This window comes from Phoca vitulina, unplaced genomic scaffold (assembly GCF_004348235.1).
Source record: "Phoca vitulina isolate PV1807 unplaced genomic scaffold, GSC_HSeal_1.0 scaffold24, whole genome shotgun sequence".
NCBI lineage: Eukaryota > Metazoa > Chordata > Mammalia > Carnivora > Phocidae > Phoca > Phoca vitulina.
In genome coordinates this window covers 18,332,885-18,344,921 of record NW_022589727.1, presented here as the reverse complement: position 1 = coordinate 18,344,921, position 12,037 = coordinate 18,332,885, and the positions used below count along the sequence as shown (strand labels likewise).

Below are 12,037 nucleotides of genomic sequence, written 5' to 3'. Positions count from 1 at the left end.
ACCCTCTCTTTTGGTTTAACTTCAGTGGAAATGTGCTCCATATTATTTTCCTACTTCCTATGCCTGCTACTATGCCCAAGTTCAAGTGTTCCTTAGTGCAGCCTGGCGGGCGCCTTGCAGGTATCATTCTCTATGCCAGTCTGTCTTTTGCATGATGCTCCCTGATTAAGGAGACTAAACAGAGTTTGAAGTGTATGTCACTTGCTTGCTCAGAAACTTCCAGTGGCAGTCAGTTGCCTATTGTCTTGTTTGGGGTCTACGTACAGAGACCCTGAGAAAGGATTTGAGCCCAAGCAGTCGGTTCTGGAGGTGATCCCAGGAGACATCAGTAAGGGGGTGAGTCAGGGAGTGAAGGGATCCGGTATGAAGAGGCATTAGCAAGCAAGGTCCTCATAGCACCTGGAGCTCCATCCCTCTGGGCAACTCTAGGAGACAACGTAGAACTCGCTCGGCATTATCCCAGCTGACGGGATAACTTCAGTTACCTGCCACTGACGGAGGGCTGCTTCTGGGGCTTGGTGCGCTGGGAGGCTGAGGAGCTCCGGCAGCCAGACAGGTTCCCCTGGGCAGAGGTGTGCAGGGAGCAGCCTTTGGGGTAGAGAGGTGAGTGCTGAGAGGGTGTGGGTGCTACACGTGCCTCATCACTCATTCTGCACGTGTTTTAGGATCACCTGGTACGTGTCCAGCACCATTCTGGCTGCTGGGGACTTGTCAGCGAACAGAACAGAGAAAAGTCCCCCGCTCTCCTATAGCTTATATTCCAGTGGAGGGACTCATACAATAACAAAAATAATATACAAACTGCTAAAAAATGAGATCTCTAATATGTTAGATTATGATATGCAGGGTTGTGTCCTGCACAAGGGTGCTACTTTTAAGGGGCGGGGGAGCCTTTCACATCGTAGATATAAACTAACCCATACGAGGAATATTCTAGGTCTTGAGGTTTGATTCTGGAGCTGGGGGCGGTGTTCTAGGTAAGCCCACAATAGCGCACGCAGGGACACATGCACTCAGGAAGGCACACTGCTCCAACATCCGGGCACAGCACGCGCGCACAGCCCATGACTGTGCCCCATCTGGACCGTGTTGACCTCACCCACTGAGCTTGCTTCTCACCCCCTCCAGGGCGCCAATAGCCTGACGGTCACATGACGGGGGAAGGGAGTGAGTACCAGGGGTGTGTGAGCACACCTGCCCCTCCTCCTGGTGTGTCCAGGGTGTGGGTGGGCAGAGAAGGGGCACTTGGGACCAGACAAGAAGATGGTCTCTAGAGAGCTCTTTTCCACAGAAGACTTCCATTTCTTCTGCAACAATATAGCAGCTCAAGGGATGTGCTGCCGGCAGCCTGGGCCATGAGTGCTGTGCAGAATGTAAGTCTGAGAGAGAGGGGGGAATGTGAGGTTTGCAGATTTCAATAGGGTCGTCAGGGGGGACCTCATTGAGGAGATAAGCAAGGACCTGGGGGCGTGAGGGGTGAGCTCTGCAGGTGTCTAGGGACAAGCATCCAGAGCCAGGAAAGAGCCAGTGTGAAGTCTTCGGGACGCATGCTGGGGTGTTCACTGAACAAACGGGAGACCGGGCTGTGAAAGCGGAGTGAGCACAGGCAAGAGAGGTAAAGGGAAGTGCCGGGGACCAGATGGCAGGGCCCTGTCAGCCGCTGCAAAGACATAACCTTCTATTCTCAATGAGAGAGGAGCCAAGGACCGTTTGCCCAGAGAAATGATGTTGCATACGAAACTCTGTGGCTACTGTGTTGAAAACCAGCTGTAGGAGGAGAAAAGAGGAAGCAGGGAGATGCCCTGGAAAGCTATTGCGATCATCCGTGAGGGAGAGGTGATGGTGGCTCGGACCCAGGAGGTGTCGGTGGAGGTGACACGAAGAGGACAGATTGTGGGTATAATCTGAAGTTAGAACCAACAAGGCCTGCCAGGGGGTGGCTGGCCTAGAAGTGGGATATGAGAGAGAGAGAGGCCACTGCGGTGACTCCGAGGCTCCTGGATGGAGCAAACAGGAGGAAGAGGTGCCATTTGTTGAGGCGGGAAAGGCTGCAGAAGACAAGGCGAAGTGCGGGGCTGGGGGAGGGACAGGCCGACGCGGTGATGGGAACTTAGGGACCCTCTCTTCTGGCTGTTCCTTTTTTCTCTCTGTGAAATAAGTATCAAGGTCAGGGCAGGAGGTGAGGTTGGGGAGGAAGCTGTGGGGTTGAAGAGATAGAAGGTATGAAAGAGTCATCCTGGGATGTGGGGGAGAGAATGGGCTTGGGGAATGTCGTAGGATTTGGGGGCAGCACAGAGGGCTCACCTGCGCACAGCCAGCTCCTCTGGCCAAACCACGGTGCTCTGTGTCATTATGCGGAGTTATTGTCGGAAGCCTTTACCAGACACTTGGTCCCTGAGGACAGCAGCTATGCTTCTAATTCCCACAGTATCTACCCTGCCCGTAGCGGGTGGTATCCTGACCATAGTGGCTGTCTGCAAATGTTTCCTTAATGTTTCTTCATTGACTAGAGTGGAACTCAGCTTTTGAGCCTTGATTACACCACACATCTTGGGTTTTCTTCCACAAGAATGTCTTAGACCTCCCATTTACTGTTTCCAGTAATCCTTTTGTTATTCAATTCCTTTTTCTCCCCAAGTAGACTGGCGGTGACTTTCGGGGGCAGCGCCGGGGGAAGAAATCTAATTGAATTTGAAGGGATGTTCAGACATCTGTTACAAAATACAAGGGAAGTCTTAGAACACCACCTCAGGGAAAAGAAGTTTCAAAGAATGCAGTAAGATCTCTTTGGGAATTTGAATGCACACATATCACTTCAATTTGGTCTTTTGTTATTGCATTTTAAAAACACACACTTTGGGGCCTGACTCCCAGCAGTGAACATTAGAAGCTCAAACATCTTGGGGCACCTAGGTGGCTCAGTTGGTTGAAGATCTGACTCTTGGTTTCAGCTCATGTCGTGATCTCAGGGTCCTGAGATCGAGCCCCACCTCGGACTCCCTGCTCAGCGGGGAGTCTGCTTGAGATTCTCTCTCTTTCTCCCTCTGCCCCTCCTACTCATGCTTGCTCTCTCTCTCTCTCTCAAATAAATAAATCTTAAAAGCAAAACAAAAAGAAGCTCAAACATCAGAAGGTGCAGAACACTGGCTAATACTGAGCACCCTCCTACCCCTGAGAATTTTAATTCATTAAGGCCCATTGGTGTTTCATGTTTCCATGTTTTCTAGTACAGTGGTTCTTTTTTTTTTTTTTAGATGTTATTTATTTATTTGACAGAGAGAGAGAGAACACAAGCAGGGGGAGAAGCAGGCAGAGGGAGAGGGAGAAGCGGGCTCCCCGCTGAGCACAGAGCCCAACATGGGGCTCGATCCCAGGACCCTGAGATCACGACATGAGCTGAAGACAAACACTTAACCGACTGAGCCACCCAGGCACCCCAAGTACAGTGGTTCTTAAACAGGGCTGTGTTTTAGAATCCCTTGCTTTTACAAAGTAGAAATTCCTCTGTAGCACCCCAGATTAGTTTTCCAGAATGAGGTCCAGGCTTGTATTTTGAACAAGTTTTCCAGATGATTCTGATGTATGTCTCTTGTTAAGAACCACTGCTCTCGTTACTGGAAATCCCATTTAGGGGTTGACAAACCGTTTCCCCCAAATGGTCAGATGATAAATTTTTGGATTTGTAGGTGAAGTTGCAAATACTCAACGTTGCTGTTGTACCAGGAAAGCGACCGTAGACAGCATGTACATGAAAGATCTTGGCTGTGTCCCGGTAAAATTTTATTTACTAAAACAGGATGGATTTGGTTCTCAGACCATACTTTACAGATTGTGAGATTATATCAGAATTTCAGGGTTTAGGATTCTGTACCCAGGCAATGTATTTTACCAGGAGATTCGGAAGTGCAGCCAAGATTGAGAACCACATTACTGGAAAATCCATATGCTCAGTTCCAGACAGGATGACTTGAAGCAAAAGAACAGAGCAGTTTTGCAGATCAGAATGTTTTCAGGTTGTTTTCATTATATTTCATGACCTTGGATATCATTGAGGTTTTCTGGGTCCAAGGGATCATTTATATCCACTTAAGATTTATTTCTAGGAAGTCAGTGTATCACGGACACATCTTCAGGGGCTCCCTTTTGAAAACGACAGCGTATGCAAAACATACACTCTAGGCGCGTGCACACATTTATGCCTCCAAGTTCAAACAAACAGTGGGGACCAGCAAAACAGCAGCTGCAGAAACTTGACCTAGGAGATCGAGGCGATCTGGGGATGATTATGTAAAGCCGCCCATGGGGCCTGAAGACATGGATACCCAGGAGGTTTCTTGACAAATATCATGAAAAGGGTTTGAGTCCCCCCCAGTCACTTTATAATTAGCTACTTGCCTTTGCCAGAGCTTTGAGGTCAGTGTGGTTGGGGCTGGAGGACATGCTCACCATGGGAACTCAGAGGTGGGGGCCACAGCCGCTAGGACATGCTTCCCTGGCTGTGTCCTTCCCCGGGGCCAGGCATGTCATCTGCTTGGCAGGTGAGCCAGTCGCTGTTGTCACAGAGACGTGTCAGATAAGGCTTAAAGACGGACAGGAAAATCCTGGTATCTCCGTTGGAGGCTCTGTGTGGATGCCTATACAATAGAATTCAAGGAGTGGTGTTTACTAAAAAGAATTGAACGTATTCAAGAGTATATTGAGTGTGTTTTTCATTCATTAAACGTTCCCTAAGTGCCTCCTCTGTACTAGGCACACTCCCTGCTCCCTGGAAGCTCCTTCCTGGGGAAGACACAGGCAGGTAAACTGTTAAAACAGCAGGAGCTAACACTACGCCTGGGCGAGAGCACGGAGCTGGGGAAGCCAGCAGGAGGGGCGTCCTTACAGAATGAAGGGAGGGAGGGAGGCAGGCAGGAAGGAGGAGGGTGGGAGCTGTGGGAGAGCTTCCCCAGAGCGGGAGACGGCGCTGAGTCGTGGGGCGTGACGGAGTTAGCCAGGCAGAGGGACAGCTGAGAGAAGGCATGGGGGCAGGAGTGGGATGGCAGGTAGGTCACTGGGGCTGTCAGGGGTAGGGGGGAGAAGTTCAGGAAGGGGAGAGGATTAGGGAAAGACGAGAGCCGGCAGCCAGGCTCGGCTGTGTGGGTTGAAGGGCGCGGCTGCACCCCATCTGCAGGGGCGCCATTTCCATGGAGGACGCCGAAGATTTGTATCTTTATGGTGACCATTGTACGGCAAGTGTCAGAAAAGCATCTTGAGAAGGGACGCTTTTCCTAGGCTTACGATGTCACACATGTCAAAGACGTTACATTGTGTCCTGAAGGCATTGTGTTACCTTTGAGGAATTTAAACTGGAAAATGGTATGAGAAGGTTGGTGTTTTAGAAAGATCACTCTCGACACCGGTATGGAGAATGGATTGGAAGGGGCAAGATGGGAAGCAGTCAGCCTGGTTAGGAGGCTCTCAAAATAATCTAGACAAACGAGGATGAGGCCCTGAACAAAGGCTCTAGAACTCTGGAAGCAGGGGAAGATTCCAGAGACTTTCCTGAGCTATATCACTATGACCTGATGGTGAGGTATGGGGAAGTGAGGGTCAGGGAGCCGTGAGGGGGGCCTCCAGGTTTCTGACTCTGTGTGGGATGATTTGCTAGGTAAGGAAGAAGAAGTGTTGAAAAGTGAATTTCAGAAACAACTTAAAAAAATGCATAGGTACTAGATGCTTTCTTTTCTGTTTATAGGTGGTTGTAAATCAGGATTCTTCGGGCCTTGAAGCCAATGTAAAGTCCAAGTATCTTATTGAATTCCAATGCTTGGTTTTAATGCCCAGACTGTAACTGACAGTCAAATTTTCTCTTTCCTGTGGACTCACACAGTTGTCTCAGGGTTCCTGGAAAGTGAGAATGGAAACTGCAAAACCTGTTGTGACCTGGGCTCAGAAGTCACACCAGAGCACTTTCACTTGCTTCTATGGGTCAAAGCACAAGTCATGAGGCCATTAAGTGATTTCAGTAATTAAAGTGTTGTGAAAGGGGCGCTTGGGTGGCTCAGTCTGTTAAGCGTCCGACTCTTGGTTTCAGCTCAGGTCATGATCTCAGGGTCCTGGGATGGAGCCCCATGCTGGGCTCTGCACAGAGCGTGGAGTCTGCTTGAGATTCTCTCCCCCCCTCTACCTCTGCCTCCGCTCATGCTCTCTCTCTCTCTCAAAATAAATAAATAAAATTAAAAAAAAAAAAAGTGTTGTGAAAGACCAGCACAGCTAAGATAGAGAAGAGGAGAAGGAAAGAGGGAGCCTGCTCGTGCAGATGGGTTGGGGAAGGTGTTCCTAGGAGTTGACTCTGAACTAAGACCTAAGGGACGAGAAAGAACCAGGAGAGGGCATTACAGGCAGAGGGAACAGCCAGAGCAAAGGTCCTGAGGCAGGGAAGTGGTGGTTGGAGGGATAGGAAGCAGCCTGGCTGCGGGGAAGGCCTTGTGCCTGGAGGGTTAAGCAAGACAACTCAAGCGTAGCCCCCTGAAAGCCACGGCTGGCACATAGTAGGGCTGAATTTATGTTAGTTTCTTTTCTTCTAAAAAATGGTGGAAGGTAGAAATATGTTAATTTGGTAAAATACGTTAATGGTCGTGAGATAGGAATCTATTAAATTGAAGTTTTACTGCATAAGGCTCTGATTTGGAAAAAAAAGCAAAGTATTTCCCCAGGGGTAGATGTTGAAAGATTGTAGCTGCTTTGCAAACGAGTGCCCACCCTAGATGTTTCTTAATGGCATCCCAGACCTTTCCTTCAAGTTTGTTTATTTCCCTTTAACGTGTAGTGTTCTCGGTCAAGGGTGTCTAGAAGGCACAGATGACTCCTTATATCTATGTTTCCATGACGGACACCCGAGGGAAGGCAGGAACTGAGAAAGGAAGGAGACTGGAGGCCCCCTTCTGAGAGTCCTTTCTCCTTGCAGGGTGTGACTGTGACTTGGAAGGCGTTCTCCCCCAAATATGTGATGCCTACGGAAGGTGCCTTTGCCGCCCTGGGGTCGAGGGCCCGCAGTGTGATGCCTGCCGCTTGGGTTTCTACTCATTCCCTATTTGCCAAGGTAAGGGGGCAGCGCACAGCACAGTGATCGTCCGTCCCTCGAGGTCAGTTTCCTCTTGAGGAAATGTGGAGGCACTTGCTGGCACAGCTGTGTGGCCTGAAGGTTAGCCAGTGAGCCCCTGGCTTATATATGCATGTTATAGGTGACTGTCCCCCTACCTGGGCCATGTCACCTCCCTTCTTTTGTCTTTCCCACCCTACTCCTCCTCCTCCCCGGTGGTAAGCACATGGGCTCTGGAGCTTCCCCGGGTGGGAATCCTGACTCTGGAAAGGACATGGTAGCTGAACAGTGTTTAGGAGCCTGCCGGGCAGATGAGGAGAGGAGGTGGGATTCCAGGGAAAGGGACCAGCAAGCATGAAACCACTAACTTCTCCCCACTACTTGTTCTGTGTCCTGGTAAGAGTCACCGAAGGAGATGGAAGGTGGGAAGAGGAGGTGTCTGACCCAGTCCCTAGAGCAAAAGACGAATGTAGAGAGTGTTGGGTGAATGAACGAATGAATGAATGAACTTGTCCAAGTGTTCCTCTGCCTCCCGATCCACTGCCTGCCGTTTTTCTTCCCCCAGCAGGGAAAGGGAGGGAAGAGAAGAAGAGAGGATTACCGGTCGGGGCTCAAGGCAGGAACTGAATACCCCTCCGGGTGTTATAAACAGACAGGGACTTGCTCTCGGTCCTTAGGTGCTCAGCTCAGTCGTTAAGGGCTGGAGGGCAGGCTCCAGGCGGGGCTTCCAAGGAGGCTCCCAATAGAAAGGCTGAGCGTTAAGCCAGGATTGCGGTAGCACAGCTCCAGGACAGAAGGACTGCAGTCCTGCTGCCTCCACAGCCATCGCTTGGTCCGGGGGCAGCTAGATGGGGCTCAGCTGCGGAAATGCTCAGTAGGTGCGGAAGGCAGCCTTCTCTTCACTTCCACCTTTCTAATCTTATTTGAGTACTAATTATTTGCAAAACCAAGTTGGCATCCAGACATCCAGAACCCAGCTCCAGGAGAATCTGGAAAGTGCTGTTTGGAGCTTGCCAGCCCCTGAGCACAGTTGGAAGCTACAGTCAGTATTGAGCAATCTCATCTGCCACGTCAGTCGCTAGAAAACCAGGGAGGCAGGTGCAGGCAGGGCCGACCTTCCCCACTCCCGGAGCTGGAGGCTAAAGTGGTGAAGCACCGGGTTCGTACTAGGTGTCCCTTGGGGCAAGTTGCTTAGCCCCTCTTTTTCTCAATTGCCTCGTAATCGTGCAGGTTACAGACACACTGACTGTGAAGCTCTTAGTGCCTGGGAAGCACTAACTTGTATGGAAAAGGAAACGGCTTCCTTCTCCTCTTGGTCCCCTGTCGCACTCTGTTCACAGACCTCTATCCTCTGCTGCAGCTGTCTCAGCCTTTGCCACTGGGAGCCACAGAAGCTCACCCTCAACCAGAGAAATTCAGTATTAGTGGTTGGAATGCCCAATACGTTTCCCATGGAAATATCAGTACGGGTGATGCTCATGTTCAAATTGTGTGAATCCTACTAGAGGCAAGTTCTGTTCAACTGGCTCCACAGTCTTGCAGGGTAACCTCGCCCTTGCTCCTGGTATTATTTCTGTGGAAAGATATCCTAAATCATGAAGTTCCGTGCACAAGTTGGGGATGATTACATTTCTGTTTTAAGCTGGAAACCCCACGTGGGGAACCAGTGGGAGGGAGAGGGAGTGGAGACCCTCCATTTCAGCTGTCCATGAGGGCCAAGCCCAGAGGAGCTCATGGTGGGAGAAGGCAAGACGATGAGCAGTGAAAATGAGGTCTTTTCACCAAAAGCAGGAGAAGGGTTGGGGCAGCCAGGTAGTTTATCTCACTCCCCTCCTGTAACAGGCAAGCATTTTCTAGTTGCTCTTTGTTTTGTCGACACTCCCCCAATTATATTGTAGACGTAAGCTGTTTGGGGGCAAGGCGTGGACAGAATGTCTCATGTTAATTTTCTATTAATCTGCTGACATTCAGGTTAGTTCTGCTTCAGCTGCCATGCTTGTGGTTGAAAGTATCCCAAAGGTTTTCTTTTTTCCTCCTCCTTATCAGCCCCAACTCCAGCCTCATTCTGCTAGAATGAATTACAAATATTCCAACCTAGTCATTCCCTTGAGCAAGGCTGTCAGATTGTGCCTTTGTGTCTATGGATATAAAGGTGAAGAGTAATACATTAATTTTAAGAATGCTCTTTTTTCCACACTTCTTCACTACTAGAACTAATTCATTTTAAGACAGGTAGAAAATACAAAGGTGTATTCATGACAGAGCAGAGGAAGGTGGGACTTCTAGAATGGCAGAGTAGGGAGCTCAGTGGGACCCTCTCTCCAACAAAACAAAACTTCAGCTGGTAAAGAATTTTTAATAATCATTTAAAATCTCTGGAAATTGTCCTAAGAGCAAATGAAGAAACATTTACTTAAAAAAATCTAAATATCGGTAAGATCAAGTCTGACATTTGAGCTCCGTTACCCCCTCCACCCCAACTGTGTGTTGTAGAAGCTCTGCCCTGGGCATGGACAGCCAAGAAGATGGGGGTTCACCTTCTTCTAAATTCCTGTTCTGGGGCTACAGTTTCACCCGAGGAGGGGCAGGCTGCTGGCATTTCTCATTGCCCCCTGGCTTGTGTTATAGAAGCTCTATTCCAGGCAGGCTCAGCAGAGAGGACCATGTCTTCTCTTTCTCCACCCAGCCCCACCTGTATGGTGGAGACTCTACACCAAGCCCTGCAGGCTGAAAATACTAGAACCCGATCACCTGCACCCCATTTAGCTCATAGAGTGGAGGTCCCAAGCTAGGAGAGGCAAGCTGAGATGACCAGGAGCTACCACTCCTATGCCCGTTGCCTGCTCATAGAGCAGGGGTGTCATGCCAGGAAGAGTGGGTCCTCATCTTCAAGTCTGGTGGTCCAGGAGCTCTGCACAGCCTGGAGGACAGGGAGGTCATAATGATAAAGAGTTTGGAAGCTCTATCTGAGGGAATTATTTTAACAGAAGGGGCCGGAGGGTGTTGCAGAAAACATTGTAGATTCTGGTGTGGAGCAATTACGAGGAGGCTGGTAGCTCTGGTATAAGCATGATGGCAGAGCAGCGGGAAGTTTAGTAGAGAGAATCAGAGGAAGTTCAGCCAAGAAGAGCCCTTCTGATGTCACAGATAAGTCTGCAGGTTGGGAAGGTTGTGTGTGCGTGCTAGATCTCACCTCTTCAGGAGGAGTCCAATCAGATCGGGGGGGAAGACTCAGAAACATCCCCATGCTGCGCACAAATCCATTACCTTAGGGTCGTAGCCACACTGGCAGAAGGGATTTAAGCACAACCTCTAATCAAACATTGACCAAACAAGCTGCTCTGACACAGGGTAACTCCTAAGGAACCAGGCTTTAAAAGGATACCTTAGTCATCGCTGGTTATCTAGAACTGTGTGGTGCCCAAGTCTGTACCCTCTCAGGAGTGACCAGAGAGGAAGAATCGAAACTAGTAGTCCCTGGCTGAATGTAAGGGGAAAATGTGAATTCTCCACACTGTGGTAGCAGCCTCCAAGCTATACACATATGCAATGGGAAAGGGTAAAAATCTGACTAGACAAGCAGGTTCAAGCACAACGTTCAACCAATCAGTTGCTTGTATGGACCCAGGGGTGCCGCTGGGGTAACCAGGCCAGCAGATAAACACAAGGGGGAACGTCTGAGTGGGAACATCAGAGGCTGGACATTGGAGGGGAAGCAGGCCTTGCAAAACTAATTCATCCACATCATTAAACAACCAACCAACTAAGCAAACAAAGAATAATTCTGGTGGTAGCCAGCGTTCTATAATATGTCACCTAGAATGTCCAGTTTTCAAAAATAAAAAGAGAGATATGCAAAGAATCAGGAAAGTATGACCCATACACAGGTAAAAAGCAGCCAATAGAAACAGCTTTTGAATGGGCTCAGATGGTAGATTTCGCTGTGACCAAAATACCTGTTATAAATATGTACAGAGGTAATGGAAACCATGCTTAATGAATTAAAGGAAAGTGTAATGATAATGTCTAATCAAATGGAGAATATCAATGAAGAGATAGATACTGTATAAAAGAACCAAATGGAAATTCTGGAGTTGAAAAGTGTAATTGAAATGAAGAATTCATCAAAGTGATTTGGTAGTAGATTTGAGCCAGCAGAAGAATCAGCAAACTTGATGACAGATCAATAAAGATTATTCAGTCTGAAAAACAGAGAAAAGAAGAATGAAGATAAATGGACAGAGCCTCAGAGAAACAGGAGACACCAAAGTGCACCAACATCCATGTAATGGGAGTACTGGAAAGAGAGGACAGAGGAAGGGCCAGAAAACGTAGTCTAAGAAATAATGGCAGAAAACTCCCCAAATCTAATGAAAAACAATCTACACACTGAAGAAGTTTAATGAATTCCAAGCAGGATACCTGCAAAGAGAGGCCTACTCAGACTTCATGGTTTAAATGTTGAAAGACAGAAAAAAGTCTTGCAAGAGCAAAAGAAAAATGACTCAGTCCAAGCCAGGGCATCCGTTAGAATGCCACCTGATTTCTCATCTGAAACAACACAGGCTAGAAGGCAGTGGGACCACACAGTCTAAGAACTGAAAGTAAAATTTGGTCAACCAAGAATTTTATATCCATCAAAATTATCTTTCAAAATGAAATCCAAATAAAGATATTCCCAGATGAACAAAAAGAGAGAATTTGAGGCTAGCCTACCTGCCTTATAAGAAATAGTAAAGGAGGTTCTTCAAGGCTGAAAGCAGGTGACACCAGACAGTAGTTGGAGTCCACCTGCAAATATAGAGTGTTGGTAAAGGTAATTAGGTAGGTGTATTGGTCTGCTTGGGCTTCCGTAACAGGATCCTGCAGACTGTGTGGCCCAAACAACAGTCATTCATTTTCTCATGGTTTTGGAGGCTAGAATTCTAAGATCAGGGTGCTAGAAAATTGATTTCT

At 48.5% G+C, this 12,037-nt stretch overlaps 1 protein-coding gene across 1 annotated transcript in view; it reads left to right on the top strand.

The window, feature by feature from the left end:
• Positions 1 to 12,037, top strand: part of LAMA3 (laminin subunit alpha 3) — a 254,797-nt gene that overhangs the window by 88,182 nt on the left and 154,578 nt on the right. Inside the window, exon 12 of the mRNA XM_032421296.1 lies at positions 6,947 to 7,081. Within this exon, the coding sequence (XP_032277187.1) occupies positions 6,947 to 7,081 (135 nt within the window). The remainder of the gene's footprint in view (positions 1 to 6,946; positions 7,082 to 12,037) is intronic.